The 20,053-nt window shown below is 38.9% G+C and overlaps 1 protein-coding gene across 8 annotated transcripts in view; it reads left to right on the top strand.

Annotated features, from left to right (window-relative positions):
* The window catches only part of cspg5a (chondroitin sulfate proteoglycan 5a), a 69,742-nt gene that overhangs the window by 38,676 nt on the left and 11,013 nt on the right, over positions 1-20,053 (top strand). For 3 of the 8 annotated variants that reach the window (XM_035908157.2, XM_035908158.2, XM_035908159.2), the window contains exons 3-4: positions 9,507-9,695; positions 19,150-19,228. In XM_035908157.2, the coding sequence (XP_035764050.2) occupies positions 9,507-9,695; positions 19,150-19,228 (268 nt within the window). Of the gene's footprint in view, positions 1-9,506; positions 9,696-19,149; positions 19,307-20,053 lie in introns of all 8 variants that reach the window. The other 5 variants (XM_087848431.1, XM_006791809.3, XM_006791811.3 and 2 more) reach the window with 3 other exon arrangements.

The raw sequence follows: 20,053 nt of genomic DNA, 5'->3' as shown, positions 1-20,053 counted from the left end.
AGAGTGATCAGGGGGAATAACAGAGCGAGAAACTATCGGCATGAAATAAAAAGGAGACAGATATAAAGGGAGAAGTGGACAGAGAAAACGAGAGGAGGTGGAGGGGAAACTGACTGAGAGAATGAGTCAGAACCTTATAATGTTTGCCAGTATGGAAACGACTTGGGCGAGCCAGGTCGAGTTTACTAGTGTATGTGTGTCTGTGTGTGCGTCTTGCAGCTTGATATAATTAAGTGAGGTTTTGAGAACCAACAGCAGTTCGCATTCATTTAAGATGTCATGATCAGATCATGGAAACACACAAAATACCCACTTAGATGCACACAAACACTCAAATGCTCTCACACTGGATTATGGGTGCACGAGGGATCACCTCAGAGTCACAGAGTGTGGGGGTCATGGAAGCAGCTCGGTGTTCAAACACACAGGAGATTTACAGCTGAGGAGAACGCCAGGGAAAAAAGACACGCACGCATTAACAGACACAGTTTGTTTTTGCCAAAAATCTTGTCTGACATAATGAAATGCTGGCTGCACACATGCACACACTGCATACATATTCACAAATTTGTTTTTGGCCAGGTTTGTCTAGCTGCAGGTTAGCTATGTTTCGATTATTAGCTTGTATGTACACAGAAATGCAAACAGACACACACACACACACACACACACACACACACACACACACACACACACACACACACACACACACACACACACACACACACACACACACACACAAAAATCCAATGCATGTTTTATTAATCTATTAATCACTGTTCAGAGTCCATCATATCTCTCTGTCTCTGTTTTGGTTTCTGCATGCTCTTATTTTGAAAGTAGTAGTCTCTATTCTCCTGCATTTTTTTGTGCTCTATCATAGTTTTCCCCCTTTCCACAAAATTCAACCAGATGCTCAAAAAGATGATTGAATTGCAAAAGAAGTTGTGATTTAAGAATATAATCACGACACTTTACTACAATTTAAAAAATGCAGTAAAAATGCCAAAGAGGTAAAAATGTGATTGCACACCTGCTGTTTTTTTGTTGTTGGTGGTGGTGTTTTGTTTTTTTTTTTAGCAAAAATCCAATAAAATCAAAACCATCTGCAGTCATATAAACCTAAAAAAAAAACAAACACTGAGAAAATCCAGTTAGAGAGTTTAGTAGCCTGAATCAGCTTTGAGATGAATCAAATTTAATGCAAGTTTCATATGTTTATATCCCCACAAAATAGGTTTTGCTTATAATCTTGGAGCCACAGTGCTCAATGTAGCTCAGCTAGTATGGTTAGTGCTTCATCTTAGACTCTTTAAGACATAAACATAAGGTGGGTTGGATTTCAAGCTATATATTTTTATTCTCAGCTATACTAACAACACTAGCTGCACTGAAATGGTCAAGTTCAGCAGAAATAAATGCTGGGTCCGATCTCCTCTCTGCATTAGTGGTTGTAAGTGGATTTTGTTATCTGTTCACCAACATTTCATTTTTTAATTTCATTATTTAATTGCATTGAGATGAATCCATTTGTCAGCCTGTTTGGGAAACCCAGAGCATCGTTTGATCTAATTTACTGTATTCCTCTCAGGGTCACATACACAGGAGCTTTCAATGCACACATCCCCCACATAATTCCTATAGTTAGTGTGACACGGGACACATCTGCAAATCTGTAATTGGTTTGCAGTTTATAGTGTTGCGTGGGTGCTCTTCAGGGATGCAGGGGTTTTATGTAAATAGGTTTTGGTTACAATCATATCTGCAGCTCTGTGCTGAGTGACTCATTTGCAACATTAAGCAGCCTCAGTTTATTTATAATAGCAGGAATCTGAGTACTTACAGTCAAGCAACTCTGCAGAAAATGATATGTAAATGTGACAAGCCAACTGAATGTGCTTAATTGGGTGTTTATATTTAGATGTTCCAAGCAGGCAAGCATATGCACCAATATATGTGCGTCCTTGCCTAGCTTTACCCTAAAATTGGAGCAACTTCGTCCAGCACAATGCCTCTAAGCAACACTGTTTCTGAAATTTTTTAAGCCGAATGTAATACAGTGATCGTGTTGTGACATTTCAAATCCCGTTCTGTTTTCAGTTCAAGGATTTACCTTCGCTGGATGATTGAATGGTCCAGTTTTTAACCCTCTGTGGCTGCTAATGAGGCTATAATGGTTTCATCTGCATAATGAAAGCCGATGTGGTGATATTTTATTTAAGCTGGTTTGTTTTGAATGTACTGCAGATGATGTGATGCCTCAGGGAACTCTAAGTGGATGGCTGATAAAGACAAAAAGCATCTGACCTGAAATAATACAACAATGCACATTAATAAACCAAAGTGGCCGGGATTACAAAAACAGTGTCTCTTTGTTCATTTATCTCTTTTATTTTTTTGAGTTGTTGCAGAGAGCTCCCTTCTTAATAATGAGTTTTATTTTTCATTGTCTCCTATCTGATTATCTTGTGTCTCATGTGATTAAAACAACAGCAGAAAAGCCAGTAAGTGGTGAAAGGTGTAAACGCTTTCAGCTGCATGGTGTTGCACACAAATATCACAACAGTTTATTAAAACAGTGTAAAGTTGGGCTAAATAACCTACTCTGTTTTTTAATCAGAAGCCGGTGCTCAGGTGGAGAGAAAGCAGAAGAGCATTTAAAAGCATTTATGAGTCAAATACAAGAACAAAACATAGAAAATATCCAAACTCAAGACCAACTCTTAGAGTTTACTGATTCTGTCATTGTATATGTGTATGAAAAGCTCGATATAGCTAATTCCATTGAGCCAAGATCAGAAAGATTTTCTATAAACTACAGTTGTCGAGACATTGCTCATGTTCTAGGACTATGGCGGGGAAGTTAGAAACTAGGTAAGCCTCAACAAAGGTTTTAGCACCATAATTTGGTAACCACACACCAAATATTAACTGTTAACTGTCTAAATGAAGACTTATCTGTCCCACTTTATAACACTTAGTATGTTTATATATGTAGATAGATTTAATCTGAAATGGGACTTTATGTGTCATTCAGTACCCGCAAGGACGTGTTTGATTGATTTTAGATTCACTCTACAGTCTGACAACCTTCAAACAACTTTCTTCAGACAGATGAATGAGAATAGAATAGAATAGAATAGAATAGAATAGGCTTTGTGTCGAGTATTTAAAAAAAACTGCAAGTTAACTAAGAAGTGGTTGTCTTTGGAAATCAAAGAAACTCCACACCAATTCTTGATTGGATTGAGGTGTTTCTGATTACACAGAAAGCAGAGTCCAGTACATACAGAAGTCTTTGAGTGCGCTGATGAAGTCAAGGGTATTTTTCATGTACCCTACTTGATTCTAGCCCATTCAAACATATTTTCCTTGGTAAAACAAAACCAAGAAGCCATGAACTTTTACTCTCCGTCTTCATTACATTTCTAGTCTGATGAGATTCTCTCTGCATCCACGGTGTTTCCTCGTTCTTTCCGTCAACGTTTTAAAACCAGCTCCAGTTTTATAGTCCTGTCCTCTGTCTGAACCTTCCTTGAGCCCTTAGGAAAATGAGAATGTTTGTTTTCATTCAATAACAGAAACTCAAAGTTTTGCTTCAGAGCCAATATCTTTTTTTTTTTTTTTTTCAGAGCCAATATCAAAGCTTATGTTTTATAGTTTTCAGACACAGCGTGCCGCGTCCTCTCCTGTCCTCCGCTGGCCTTTAATCCTGACGTTCACCTCTTTCTGAATGACTCAGTTTTTCCCTTCATACTCATTCTGGAGTTATTGCATCAGAAAATGTGTTTTGCTTCAAGGAAAACAATGTTTGAAAAAAAGCACAGCTTTTAATGCAAATCTGGGACTTATGCTAAAATATTCAGGAAACACCCAGCTTTGCTCTCTCTTGTCACCCCCGATCCAGCTCTTTTAGATAAGACATGTTTGGTTGTTTCTCCCTCTAACCTTCCAAAGACCCTGATAAAATATGCATCTCCCCTTTGCTTGTTCTCTCCTTACTCTGCAAAATAATCACTTTCCCTTAAGGAGGGTATTAAACAACAAAAACAGAAGAAAGCACTGGATACCAACTGCTAAAAATTGAATATGCTTATCATAGTTCTTCATGGGTCCACCTGGTTTTAAGGTGAGCAAGTTAGGCTATATTGCTTGGGAGCTGTATGACAATTTGTCCAAAATCTGAGTAGCATTATCTGCTTTTGGCTCCAATCCATCGATCGTAACCCTTGTGGTGTCCTCGGATCAGAAATGGTCCCTAGGTGAATGACAAACAAGCATATGGGAATCCCGAGGACACCATTGCTCTTGCACAGTTCCCTGTCCTACTAACTTTTTTCTCATTACCCCCCTCATATCCTCCATTCCCACCCTCTATTACTCTTTATCAAAGCTAGCAGGGGGTCCTATTAGCCATTCTGCACTGTTGTCATCCTCTGCAAGTTAAATAAAAACTCTGTCTGCCTCACTCAGCACAGCAGGCCAGCATAATCAGGTAAATATTGAGAGGATTTGTTAGCTCTTTGTAATGTGGCTCAGGATGCCCCAAGTCTAACTCTGATATATTACTGCCAGGCTACAACGTAGCTTTTAATGCGGCTGTGGTGAGCCGCGGCAAGGGAGATAATGACGGGTTAGGGAGGGAAAAAAACTGTGCTGTGGGACACAAAGGGAAGGGCTGTGGGATATGTGGGAAGTTTTAAGTTTTTGGGAAGGAAGGACTGGGAATGAGGGAGGCTGTCTGTCATATCTCCGGTGGAGTTGGGTGCTTTTGAAGGAGATTTAACAGTAAAAGTTTTTTCCTCCCTGATCAAGGGTCTTTTCCAGTTTGATTTCTCCTCTTTGCAGCTGGTGGGGACGCGAGACTTTTGGAGGAGGAAATTCAATCCTAAAGATTCTCTTCGAAATTCAGCCAAGCCAGCCGAGCTATTTCCTCCTGTGTCAGCCTGTTAAGCTGTGGTCCAACAATCTTAATGGAGGAAGCCGGAGTCATTCTTGCTGTCAACACATCCCACAAAAACAATGGAATTAGCTGTTAGTTCAGCTTTCAGTCATTTCTTTTTACTTTTCTACCTTCTTTCTCAATTACAAACTAATTGATTCCAAGTGCAATCAAACTTAAAAACAGGCTTTTATTCAGTACTTAATAATTACTTGTGATGCTTTGAAGTCTTGATGGCATGGATTTCCCCACAAACATCTCAGTTGGTCCTTTTCATGGTTCCTAACCCAACAGTAACAAAAAATGACATCAGCTGACTGCGGGATTTCATGGGTTTCTGTATTGGCTTGATTGGCAAAGACCTTCCTCTGTCAGAGTAAGTCATTCGGATACTTTACACACTGGATATAAGAGAAATGTTGCTATTTGCTTAGTTCTTCTGTTTCACAATCAGAATTTAAACTAAAATCTCCTTAAAGTTCCTGGAGGATATCTTGTGTCACAGAGTCATTATTTACATCACAGAGTGAGCCCCGTTCTCAATCAAATACTGACGTCTCTGAGACAGACACAGGCACTGGTGCCCAAATCAATGGCTCTGTGTCCTTCCCCTCAACCCCAACTAGCCCGCCCCTCCCTGAGCCTCCCTGGTACTGCTGGAGGTTTCTTCCTGTTAAAAAGGAGTTTTTCTTTCCCACGTTTACCAAAATCTTGGTTCTACATAAATACAATTGAACTGAATTGAATTGAAAGATGAGTGTCCTAGTCCTAGCCCTGGTCATTATTAAAGGATATCATTAATAATAATATTGCTCTCCTTGTTCCTTTATCATTATTGTTAATGTGTCATATTAAGTGTCGTGTCCTTAAAGCATTAAATGTGTGGGTAGCAAAAAGTGAACTTAAACCTCAAAGGAGGGACAGCAACTGCAGCCCCTCTGTTGATGAACTGTCCCGTTTTCAAACATAATTATTAATTATTGGTATTCAATATCAGCACAGCCAGTGCATCAAAGCACCGATGCCAAAGGACACCTTGCTTGTATCCTCGTCCTAGCAGCTTCTGACACAATGTGTAAAGTATTTTACACGTTGACGGGCTACAATAGGAATGTGTTGGCAGGAGAGTGAGTGCATAATAACAAGTGTTAGCATGGTAACACACTAAATTAAAATGATTGATTATTGATGAATTTGTCTCAGTTGGAGTTTTGGAGACAAGCTGAGCTGTAAATTTAAATTCTGTTCTCTCATTTTGATGTTGATGAACTTTTGTGTGTTACACGAATAAGATGGATCAGACTTTGGCTACACACTCATTACAGATAGGGTCATTGCTGGCTTTCGTTTTGCTCATTCCTTTACAACCATAACAAGATTACGATATTCGACTCGGACCGCTGTGTTCAATCCTAACGTCAAAAAAAAGAGTAAAAAAAAAAATACAGTTGCACAAACTGAAAGGAGAGACATAATTCAGCTGGAGGCGCTTGACAAAGTGCAGGAGGAGGAGGAGGAGGAAGGAGAGACAAGAGAGCCACTGAACAAGAAAAGAAATCTTTAAGAAGACAAGCAGCAGGAGTGAAGAAGCAGGAGGGGGAGTGAGGGAGGGAATGGGAGAAAATAAACGGGGAACTGGCCACTAACACAGAATGGTGTCCCTCCGGACCACTCAGAGCAGATGTATGTGTCTGATGGCATGTCAGCCTCACGTCTGCTCTGTTTGCCGCTCAGCTGGGTTGCCATGGTGACTAGCACATCCTTGCTCGCCTTCTTCCTTTATGCATCCGTCCCTTTCTCCCCCACCTACACCCTCCCTCTATCCATCTTACATAAACCTCTTGTATGAATGCAGAAACACTCTGAGAGTGAATGCAGTGAAGTCTACATTTTTAAAAAAGTGATATCGGGTTTCATCGCTTCGCTTTCTTCAATATATGCTCGAACTCAAAACGTCTCCTGGCATGTTGCCAGTGTTTCCTTCAGCTGGCAAAATAAAAGCATCAAGGATTCAGGAAGGATACAGGAAGTGAGCCAGTGAAAGAAGCCTGTTTAACATGTATGGAGCTCAGTCAGAGGGTATGAGCACCACCGGCACCTTTAATCACTTTTATGGTCGTCCGTTTGTGTAGATCTGTAGATCTATGGATACAATACGTGACACAGAGAGTAGGGGAGATGCAGCCAAAGCCAAAGCTGTCAACTGGCTACCACACGAGTATTAATTAAGGTTACAACATGGCCTTTTCTGAATCTAGAGTCCCTGGAAGGTTTAAAATGGTTAATGCAATCATATATACCCAAATCAGAGCTGCAATTAGCTCAGCTTATGTAACCGGTGTGATTCTGCGTTGTGTCTGATAAAAAAGGTAAAAGAAAGAAAGACCTCCAAGTAAATAATTTGCCCACTCCAGCTGCTCTCCCACAGGGGAATTGTAGAAAAGGGCTGGCATTTATTTTTACATTAAACATAAAGTATGCACTTACACGTAACATATTTGACATAAGATGAAACAAAAACAACAACATGAAATCCGACATACCTGATAAAAAAGGTAAAAGAAAGAAAGACCTCCAAGTAAATAATTTGCCCACTCCAGCTCCTACGACCAAATACAAACAGTGGGGAAGAGGGTTAGCTCAACCCACCACAACTTCCAAGCTAGCAAGGAGTATATATTCATGCTAGCATTTATGGCGCCTAAAACATATTTATGATACAAACATACTACACACTTGTAACATCTACCAAAAAAAACAGGCTTAATAATGACAATAATTGAACTAAAATCACAATCAGAAACATCCAGGTGGCTAAATATGCATTATATGTGTGTTTTAAAGTGTTGGAAAGAAATGACACCCACCTCTCCCACAGGGGAATTGTAGAAAAGGGGAGAGGCAAAAGGGGTACATTGTATTTATAGGATTGCACCAAAGAAGAAGAAGAAAAGAATGAGGAGGGGCTCTAACTGATAATGAACATAACTACAGGCTTGGAGGTCCTAAAAGTCAGGTTTAAAAGGAACGGTTTGGGGGTTTAGAACACATTTTGTGTAATTATAACAATATGTGATTTATGACCCTGTTACACTTAGCATAACAACTGGAAACATTCAATCTAATCTACTGTCCAAATATCAGAAATACACCTAATCAACATATGTAGAGTCGTTCATTTTTAAGTTTAGATCACAGGTTGTCAAAGTTTGGATGGATCAGTACCATTTTAGGACTGCTTGATAATAATTCACACATCAGACAAATTAAATTATGAATGGCTGCTTTTGGTCAATGATGAGATGATGATCATTCTTTATTCTGGGATGTAGTTTTATAAACATGAGAATGGTAGAATTTTAGACAAAGCTAGCTCAGCTAAGCTTAATACCTCACAATTCTAGCTCTGTGACACACACACACACACACACACACACACACACACACACACACACACACATTAGTTCTATTGATCTCCACATTTAACTGTTGGCAGGAAAACAAATGGGTGAAATTAATCTAGACGTCACTGAGCATAGTCGGGATAATAAGCAAAAGTCCTTTAAGGCAAAAATGAACCTCAACTTTTTTCATCTGTATTTTTGCACTTGTGGCAGTGAGGTAGCGCCTCTCTGCAGCATCACAGTCTCATTAAGTGGTGAAATAGTCATTGCCATTTCACACGCCAAACAGTCTGTAGACAAAGCCATCTGCCCCTGTCGTTTATGTCCCCGGGCGGACACCGTACTCCGCCAAATGGCTATGAAGGGAGTCTGGGACTTGCATGGCAGCTGTGTGTGTTTTTGTGTGTGTGCGTCGACGTGTGTGTGTGTGCACACAAAATACATCCACACATGGTTGCCCATATGTTTTGTGTTACATGTTCTAAACGCTGATATCTTTTCTGACTGTGTATGCGTGTGTTTTTGTTTGACAGCGAGTGTGTTTATAACAAAAAATCACCTCAGGCTGTTTTTCCTTTTTCACTTTCTATTTTCAGACACACATAGTGATGACTTTATATATTTTTCAATAAAGCGTTCACAAACCTGCCGGCGACAAACGCTCTTCTAGTAGATGGCTTTACGCTGAAGGTTTATGTAACACACATCATGTTGTGGAACATTTGGAGGACTTTTGGCAGCATGTTAAGAGCCTCCTGAATTCCCAAATCTCTCTGTTTCTGATTAAAGATAATCAGAAGCAGAGAGGAAATCCTGAACTTTAATGAAGAGACTTTGAGTACGGAGGCATTCACAGCATGTGTGTTCATTAGATAATTCTTAAAAGCCAAACTTGTAATTGGCTAAAACGTGAAACTGACAGACACACAAAACTCGCAGAAATTGGTAAGACATGATTTTAACTCACTGATCTCTTTTTTCTTTCCCTTTCTGCTCACAACTTATTTCATTTCACATTCTTCACTGTTCATCGTCCCGGTCATATCCTTTTGTTCTGCTCTGTTTCCTCCCCTTGTCCCCGATTTTTCTCTACATACGTAATTCCACCTGACTCAATTTCTCTCTCAACCTGTCCTCTGAAACCTCTTTGTCTGCCTCAGATGCAACGTCCAGGATTACATCTGGCACAAGGGTGCCCGTTGCGAGTCGGTGGTTACTGAGTTCCAGGTGATGTGTCTGGCCGTGGGCGCCTCGGCTCTGGTGGTCCTGCTGCTCTTCATGATCATCGTGTGCTTCGCCAAGAAGCTCCACGTGCTCAAGACAGAGAATAAGAAGTTGCGTAAGCGCAGGTGAGGAGACGACAAAAGAAAAAAAGTTGGGTTTTTTTTACCCTTATTTGGTTTGTGCCTCAAAATAACAGCATCTGAAGATTAGTACCGCTGATGTGTGTATGGTAAACGAGACAGTGAGAGCATTTTGGGGCCAAAATGGGTAGGGCGCACTGGTCTCTTACAAACCAGTAAATAATTATGATCATAAACAGTGACAAAAACAAATGCATTTTGTTTCAACTAGGGCAGGACATCTTGAATAAACATTCAAACCATGATCATCCTACATAAAAATATTCACTGAGTAGCAGTAATTTATTAGTTTAGATTCTCATAAATACTTTTTTTTAAAGTGTTTCATTATATATTTGGGAATGGGTGACTTGGCTCTTGCCAAAGTAACATTTGGAGTCACTTTTTGCTTTAGAAGTGCTGCTAGGCAGACACAACCAAGTCCTTTGATATGCAAAGCTCACCTTGTACTGTTGTTCACTTTAAAAATACATATTTTTGCCCTCCTAACTCTTCAGTACTGATAACGAATAATCCAAGATCTCAAAACCTTCCTTTTATTAAAAAAAAAACAACCTTTTTTTTCTTTAAAAGTCAGTCAAACAAAACTAAAAACTGGGGCCTTTGGGCAATATGATGCAGGAGATTTATTATCAGCTACTCGGCAGTCACTGTGTCTCAGCTGCAGTACATTACTCCCTCCATCGATGACTCAACCAGAAAACAGTTTCTTGGCTGGCACTGCCGTTGGGCCAAAGTGCCACCCTGGCTTGTGTTTGTGTGAAACGACAGAGAGCGGCTGATGCAGACAGAGAGCACAGGGGAAAATAAGTTTGGTAGAAAGAATCTAAAAAAGATCTGTTTGAAATATCTGAGCTCGCAAGGTCCTTGGACCAGCACATCTGAGCAAGTGTACAATAAGAAGTACTTTGGAGTTTGAAACCGCAGCAGGATTGTTTTCAAAAGTTTGGCTGTGAAACATGTTGATCAACAGGAGGCAAAGACTGAAAATAATAATAAGAACCAAGAACAGCAGAATTTCAATGAGTATGATGAGCACCTCCCGTTGAGGGATCCTGCCTCTTTTTAGAGCACAATCTCTGATTAATTTAAGGGACCCAAACCCAAACTTGATATTATTTGAGAAACAATTTCTATGTTTTGTAAAAGTTACATTTTAATTAAGAATGTTGCACCATTTTAATATTTTAATTTAGATGTTTAGAGGTGATTAAAGGGAGCTGAAATCACAGCGAGTGAAGATTTCGTAAACTGTCAAAGGCTCGTAGCAGAATTACAGGAAATATTAGAAACGTAAAAAAAGAAAGGCAGGTGAGGTAAACAATAACATGAGTCTTCCTCTCTCAGAGACAGGGCTGCAAAAAATGCTCGTGTATTTTTATTTTTTATTTTTTTCTTCTCACATCTCACAGCAAAGTTTTCAGGAAAGAATGACTCAGAACATTTGAAGCAAAAGAGATTCAGTGCTGAGCTCAAGGACGAAAGAGTGAAACTGCAGCTTTTCTGCAGCAGTACGGCGACTGCATAACCACAACCACGACATGCAGATGTTTCGCTGGGTGGTTATTTGGGCTTATTCTGCAGCCAGTCACTGAATTGATCACGACCTCTGTATAAAGCTTGTCAGAAACTGGGCAATGATCCTAAGCACAACTGAAAACCTACAACAGAATGGTGGAAAGGTGAATTTTAAAAAATCTAAATGAGCTAAAGCAACAACTTAAAGAAGAGTGGACTAAAATACCTCTACAGCAATGTCAGAAACTGCCAAATCACACAGTAATTGATTATTTTGATTTATTGGTGCTTAGGTTGGATCTAGAATCACAGGGTGTACTGGACAGGAAATCAGGTCTGCACAGTGTCATGTGAAAACATTGTTTTTCACATGTGTAAGTCATGTTATGCCACCTTCTATTCAATTCTAGCCACATGTGTGATTAATATGTTGTACTTTAAAAAAGGAGTGCTAAGCTTGTGAACTTTGTTTGTATGTAAAAAACAGACAGCTGAGTCTGCCTTTCCTTATTTTCTGTCATACTATTACAGAGGTGAAATGGCCACATTAAACATGGCCCAAAATTTCAAGTAATGAGTTCAGTATATGCACTAATGAGCTAATCCTTGTGAGCCAAAAGCTCGGGCACCAGAATGTTTTAAACACCCAGTTTCACACAGATTTTTCCAACTGTCTAATGTCAAAGACAGAGCGTGAGCTTCATATGGGGGGATGAACTAAAACTACCTGTTTCATATAGATGGGCTAGACAAAGGTCCAGTGTAAGATATATAAGGATTATTTTGAACTGAGAGTCATGCAAAGCAAGGAGAATACAAATATAAAGGCAAAAATTTGCTTAAATATTACAGCAACTGATTTTTTATTTGTGTTTAATTCATGTATTTTTAACACGTGTCAAAATTTTAGACAACAGTGGAAATAAATGAATAATGTCCTTTTACCATAGACTTAAACCTTTGAGGTTAATAGGATGCTTGGTTATAGAGTCAAAAATCGAGGTTAGTCTGAATCCAGTTTGTAGGACAAAGAAACGTTTAACGCTATTTAAAGTGAAGATAAGAAAAAATTAAAATACAGTTATAAAAGTAGGAGGAGAAGGGAAAAGCCAACAAAGAAAAGGCAAAGAGACGAGGACAGTCTGAAGGAATGCAGGAGGAAGCCAGGGGTGGGAGGGGCGGCATGGAGAGCTGATGGCGAGCAGCCGGCTGAAAAACTGATGACAAGATAGATGCGGCAGGCAGTGCGAAGAAGAAAAGCAGGAAAGGTTTTGTTCTGGTTTTGGAGCATCGCAAGTGTTTTTGATGCATGAAGCATATTTGATGTGAAGGATTCTCGACCACCACTGTGGTTGAATGGTTTCATCTGGTTCAGATTTTTAAAAATGTTTTCAGCCTAATGTTTTATGGTTAATTGACCTGCCTCGTTTTTGAACTGCTTTAAAAAAATTTGGAAAAAATAACTGTTTTAGTTTCTTACAGCACACGGGGATCTTGAGATACTGGAGAACGATTAGCATTTCTTTTTCAGTCAGTCACTGAAGTAATTACTCTGCACTGCAGCTTTAATTACATTAATGTAACTAGAGTGTATAGAGAGCTCTTTAAGAGTTCAGATGTAAAGTTTTGCAGATTGAACCAAAAGTAATGAATATCAAAATGTTTCGTTTTTAGTTTAATCACAAGAAATAAGAAAATTAAACATTAAAGAATAAGACTTAAAAATGAGAAACGTCTGTGCATACTTCAAAATGCAATATGGGGTCAGAACATTAGAAACACTTCTGCATTTTTTTTTTTGTTAAAAAAGTAATTGGGGGCTTTTATTTTGAAAAAGTGACTATTAAAGGATGCTGATACATTTCTACAACAAACTAATGGATTTTATTTTGATAAAAGAGATTTTCCTGAACATCCTGGTCATTTTTCACAGCTTTAATGCATTGCATCCTGAATGATTTGAATTAACACCGATAAGATGTGTGTTTTTATGTGAGTATGTGTCATACCAGTAAACATTGGGGCAGAAGAGCTGTGCTGGATTCAGTTAGATTGCACAGATCACTCCCATGTATCTAATGACCTGACCACTGAAGATAATACTTGGGATATTTGAAGACCTGTATATGTATATATGTGTTGCAAAGAATTAACTAAAAATGCTCTAATATAGGAACTGCTTTGGCCTCTAAAACACACATTGTTAGTCGTGTTCAGGATAATTTATGGAGTCAATGAGGGACCTTATTCTGTAACCACGGGACACACTTGTAAAAATGCACAACGCGAAAAAAGGCTGATTCTTTGATATACAGGACAGCGAAGGAGAAAAAGAGAGTGACAGACAGATTGCAGGGCTGGACTGAATACAAGAAGAGTGGGTGGGGGTTGTTTCGGCATTGCTTTGCCAGTCCTGGCGTTTTAGTGATGATCTCCCTAGCAACGGAGCCGTCGTGGATGACAAGCATCACGGATGCAAATGTGAACCCAAGGACCGACTCCTCATCACCAGATCCCACGCTACGGTGTTTATTTTTAGCTTCACTGAGAAGGTTATCTTCCTGCTAGTCATGGTAGAGGAGATTATGGACGATGAGGATGATGGTGAGAAGGAAAAGTAGTGCAGTCAGTAGCAGCTGTAATGCTAGTGAGCAGAAATTAAAAAAGGGGGGGATAGGGTGATGTCAGTGGTACTCTGGATCCAGCTGAAAGTAGGGCAGTCTGATCAGGCAGAGGGGAGGGAGGCTGGGAGAAACAGGCGGAGGCGGGGTTGACCTACATACAGCTGTGCGACCTGAGGGGTGTGAGCAGTAGGGTGCAGCATGAAAGAGACAACAGAGCCTCATCAAGTGGTCGGCAAAAGAAATCGAAGAGGAGCAAGAAAGGAGAAAGAAGCAAGAGAGCATAAAGGAGAAAAGGAGGCGAAGGGCGACATTTTAGAGGAGTAGAAAGGAGGGCAGGATGAAACAGGCAGAGGGACTGTTGCAGGAAAGAGAAAGTGAAAGAGGAATAAAAGAGGGCGGATACAGAGAAAAAATCTCAACGTGACACAGAGGAGAGTGTGTGCTTCTCACAAGCCTCATGAATACATGAGACTCCCACACTCCCCCATCTGCTTTGGGTAATTGCAGTGTTTCTCTGCCGCAGTCGAGATCAGACCCAACATCCTGGTCGAAGATGGAGCAGGGGGAAAAAAAGAGAGAACGGGAGGGAGGAGGAAGAGATTGATGAAGTGTTATGAAGCGTTTTCAAATTCCTCAGGGAATTTCATCTGTCTGAACAGTAATGAGCTTTTTTCTATCTCGAGTATTTAAATGATCAAATTATAGGCATTACCTATCTGGAATCAAGCTGAATACCAGTTTGTTCATGTAATGCTGTTTATACTAACTGAAGCTGCTCATTGTCATTAATGACAAATGCTGGAATGAGATTAAACATAGGATCCTAAATCGATTGTTACATAGTTATTATTCACCCCCACCCCCCAAAAAAACAAACTTGGTTTCACTTTTAGGAAATATTATGTTTAAGTTTATAAATGCTAATTTGTTAGAATTAAACATCAGTAGATGCTATAACAGTAACAATAAGACAAATTCAATCAAAATGACAGCACCAGTATGAAGTTAGATTGACCCATCCATCCACCCAGACCTTCTTCAAGACAAATAATCTGGATAGTATTTCAAAATCCAGAATGACTGTTTCAACCTTGGTCTGTCTGACTTATCATAAGCACTATACTCATTACCGTTACCTGTCTGATAGATTCAAGTTATGTATTTAACTGCTCAGACTACATATGCATGTTTTTATTACGTTATACTGCAGTTTATTGTTTATTACATTTAATTCTTTGATATTAATTTCCAGCTTTACCAGTGTGTTTATTTAGTGACCAATTTATCACCCCCTGTACTTGTCACTGGCAATTTTTAATAATTAAAAATTACCAAACCTGTAGGATATATTAGTATGGAAGCCCATTTCCGCCACTAAAAAAAAAAGTTATTTTCTCAAAATTTCGAGTTACTTTCTCAAAATTTCGACATATTATCTCGAAATTTCGAAATTTTAAGTTAATAAATCGAAAAGTAACTCGAAATTTCGAGTTAGCGCTGCCAATCAGTAATCTACGTGAATGACGTCATTTCCTTGTTACCCGGAAGCTGAAGCCCTCAGCTACAAATGCTACAGCTAAGCTACCGGTATTACATCCAGTCGTGAATGCACAGATTGCTGAGTGTTTTCAGCGTGGCTTCACAAATGATGAAATCCCTGTGTTATTAGCTGAATCACATGGTGTTACTATCAGCAAACGTACTCGCGAAAGCGCCAATTTGTTGGGATCCGTTTTTGAGTGCGCGTTCCTCTGCACCATATGCTTCCGGGTAACAAGAAAGCGACCTCATCCACGTAGATTTTTGATTGGCAGAGCTAACTCGAAATTTTGAGAAAAGTAACTCGAAATGTTGAGTTATATTTCTCGAAATTTCGAGTTACTTTTCTCAAAATTTTGAGTTAAGGATACTGTTTTTTTGTTTTTATTTAGTGGCGGAAACGGGCTTCCATATATTAGGGCTCATTATTATGAAGGAAATAATATTAAGGAAAGCCTGTTTAGGCAGGTAGAAAACGTCATGATACCTGTAGCTGCTATATGGCTAATTGTGAAGTTTTTCATTTGTGAATCTGCACAAAACTCTGCACCAAGTATGTAAATATATATTTGTTATCTTAGGTGCAGCATTTTAACAGCCATTGGCAGAAAGAGAGCAGAGTGAACGGTCCAAAGCTGGTGATGCACTTCAGTGTCTCCCCCTCTCCTGTCATTACCTTGTTTTTCCTGTTCTGTGGTTCATCAAATATAAATCTCAGGAATGCGGATCAGAGAAGCAGTAGTGTTTTTTGTGTGTCTGTGTAGTAAGTAGATCCCAGCCCTTTGTTTAACTATAGATAAGAAAGGGATTTAAAATGTTAAGAGGCTCAGGGTAAAGGTTAATATGTGCGTGGGACAAATAACAGCTGAGAAGACACAAATCTATGAAACTCTGCTACTGTCTGCTTTGACCTCTGAGACACACATCTCTTTGAGTTAAGAAGTTGAAGTGGAAGAAAATAGAAAGGGAATTCCTCTTTGCTGCTTCTCTCCTGAGATGAAAGCCAGAGTGTATCTGTGTCTGTTTCACAGCAGTACACCTCGTTTTCAGGAGACAGATTAGATGGTGAATGACAGAAGCGCTGTAGTTTAAACCATACTGCATATGTCGTCAGTGCTTCATTGTGTGTGCTTAGTAACCTAACATACAGTAAAAAGATATTTATTTATGGCGTAAGATGGAAAAAAGAAACACTTTGCAGAAATTTCCAATACATGTTTCTTATCATCAGAGGAGAAAAGGAAATCTGAGCTATACACAGATGAAGTTGGGTTGGATGGATGGGTCAACAAAATATTAGATTTTAGCCGCAATTTATTTACTCTTTCATTTTTTTAACCCTTTAAGACCTACCATAGAACCAAGTCCGCCAGAGCTTATATTATATTTTTACATGTTGTAGTGCCATTTTTGGGAGCATTTCAAGTTGCTAGACATCAATACAACCATTACAGCCTAAATTTTAATAATATGTCTGCATTAAGTGCATAGTAATTACATAAATTGCCACAAAGTGCAATAAACTACAAAAAAATTGAAAATTGTTTTTTTTTTTTAAACATATATTTCTAGTTAGATAAATTTAAGAGGCTTATCCCTCAAAACTGTAAATACAAAAAAGTTGCACAAAATAGTTTCCGACCACAGGAAATTTATTTTGAGTGTCTTCATAGTTTTATTTTTGAAATACATAAATTTTTATACACTGCAAGAAAAACGAAAATAAATATTATAGTGCAAATTTGCAAAAAAGCAGCATATGCATCAAAATAAACTATTTCCAGCAGTGCAATATGAGTCCTAAGCATCCCAGAAACGACACAGAAAGTTATAAAGTCAAACATAACTTTTAAAAACACCAGTATAGGCTCATGAGGCCCTGATGGTAAAAAAAAAACTACATTTCCGTGAAAATGACGTCACTTCCGGTTTCTGGCAGGTCATGGCGGACATGCGATAGTTCGTGCTGACGTCTATTCCAACGTAGGAAGTGTTATGAACAGCTTATCGGATCGGCAAAGGTGTTTCTGGAATATTATGTTTTTGTTGCTGCAAGTGCTTTTTATGCAGTTTTTGCAAAGCTTTATGTGGAAGGAAACCGTGACCTAGGACAAGCTGATGGTATAAGATGTAAGTACAACTCCTCCGGTTTCATATGCAAAAAATTTATTGCGCTAGCTTACGCGGTTGCAGTGCTACCAGGATTTAAAAGTAGTTGCACAAAACAGAGCGTGCCTGCTCTGACCGGTTTTAAAGGGTTAAAAGGCAGGTTTTTTTGTTTTGTTTTTTTGATTTTTAATTTTTGTGCAATTCCGTATGAATCCCTGGTTCCATCCCAGGAGGAGATACAAATCCCTTTGGGATTGAGTCAGGAAGGGCATTGGGTGTAAATAATCTGCCAAATCAAACATGCGGAGCTACCTGCTGTGGCAGCCCCTTGTGAATAGGGGAGCAGCCAGAAGTAGTTAACTGCTTTTATTGTAACAGTGACAAAAATAGTCTTAAAATGCTAATAAATAAAAATAATAATCAATCAAGCCAATAAAACTGTAGTAAAACAGTTAAAAATCTAACATCAGAGCATTAAAATTTTAGGACCTGGTGCAGATTTTGCATGCCTTTTGCTGAAAATAGCTGATAGACAGCTGCTTTAAGAGAATAATGATTTTTTTCTCCTACATCCATGTTCTGATCAGGGAAGTGATGTGTGAAAGCAGGTAATTTCACCCCATTAGTGTCTGATTAAATAAAAGATTGTTACATCAGTGATCGCATTTCTAATTCCTTTCTGAAAACTGCTGATTGAAAACAGCAGGTTTCATTTTGCAGGGTTTTGAACGATGCTGTAGGTGGACAATCCAGACTTTTCGCCAGCTGTAACCACCAGATATTTTTACAGTCCAAGACTCGATACTGCTTCTTATTGTGGCGGGGGATGTGTATAATTTATGTGTATGGTAGAGAGTTTTATTTTCCTAGATTTTATTAACACAGATCAGTTGCATCAGTCGTGTCAGCTGAGTTGAGAAAAAGCGAATCCACACAAAAGTATGTTTTTAACTTGTTTGGATTTTTCCCTGTTTTAAACAATCATTGGTCAAATGTGAGTCAAGGTGAAGCCTCTTGACTGATCCAGGTATCCTTTTATTCTTAGTTTGTTGCATCACAGATAAAATGTTTGTGTCTGATTTTTTCTGACAAGCAGAAGTTCTAATCTTTTGCTGTCTGACTAATGCTGCTTTCTTGCTTTTTCTCTCCCCTTCTATCTTTTTCGTCAACAATGTAATCTTTCCCTAAATTTGTCATTTTCTTCACTTTTTCCTCCACTGATACCTCGGTATTTTCTCCTTTGATCCCATTTTGTTTTACCATCTCTCCATTTGTCTTCTTCTTCTTCTTTTGCTCAAATGTTGCCTAATGCCCTTTTCTTTTTCACATCATTGCTGCATCTCTCTTTTTTACTTGATGGATCCTCAAATTGGCAACTTACATTTCCAAACCTGGCCCTGCAATAACTACTGTTACTCTCTTTACTGTCATTCTTTCTTTCCTCATCTTCGCTCTTTTCCAACCTTATTTTTTTTGTCCTCCCAAATTCACATCTTTTCACTTTCAACTTTGACCTCGCTGCTGTGCTCTGTATTTTATTCTTTCCTTCTCTGAATTTCTCAACATCTTTATTTTTTTCCATCTTTCTTCTCCTAATTGTTTCCTTCTTTTTTCTCATCATCCTCTCCATCCCATCCTCTGATGCCCAGCAGTAAGTACCGGCCTTCATCGGAGCAGCACAATGATAATTTCTCGCTGTCCACCATCGCTGAGGGCTCCCACCCAAATGTAAGGAAACTGTGCGACACCCCTCCTAACGTCCCTCATGCCCGTGCATTGGCTTACTATGATAACATTATCTGTCAGGTAACGTGGTTCTCGCCTCTATCTCTCACCCCTTTTTCTGCATCTCCCCCAAATCCTGCCCGGGCCCTCGACTCTCCTCCAAATGCATGGGCATGAGTATTCTCCAATACTCCGAGGTGTGAAATGCTAAAAGAGGGGGATGGGAGTGGTCATAGTGCAATAAAGAATGGTGGGAGTTTTTTAAAATACTGCAGGAAATCGAAATGCAATAACAGCGAGCGGGCATCCATGCACTCTCATAATTTCTACCCTCACATTCATAGGATTTTATCTAAGAACAAATTTAATCCATTAATCAGAATATCACATGAATTAATTTTGAAGTTAAATTTGAGCCTGTTTATCACAAACAAATCACACTCTTTTTTTTCTAAAGGTTTTCCTGTTTAGTTTTTTTGTCTTTGTAATACCTCAAATTCTTATTTTAATGAACCAAGATGAAAACTCACATAACATTAGAAGCTATTTTGCATCATCTGCAAGTTTAATTTCATCCCATATATACATTTCAATTCCTGGAAGAACAAGAAAAATGCATTAAATCTCTCAATTCTTCCATTTTAAAATTTAAATTTAACACAACTTCAAGTTAAAGAGCATAAACATGTGAAAATGTGCTGTTCTGTACTATATACAGTACCCATAACAATGAAGTCATGTCCTATATTTGTAATATCTGCACAGAGAGTCAAGGACCTTTAGCAACTGTAGATCTACACACTGCATTTTCAATTATCATTTTAACAC

This window comes from Neolamprologus brichardi, chromosome 11, assembly GCF_056152115.1.
Source record: "Neolamprologus brichardi isolate AB-2024 chromosome 11, ASM5615211v1, whole genome shotgun sequence".
Classification (NCBI taxonomy): domain Eukaryota; kingdom Metazoa; phylum Chordata; class Actinopteri; order Cichliformes; family Cichlidae; genus Neolamprologus; species Neolamprologus brichardi.
The sequence above is the reverse complement of the archived record's forward strand: the minus strand, read 5'-3'. Positions and strand labels throughout refer to the sequence as shown.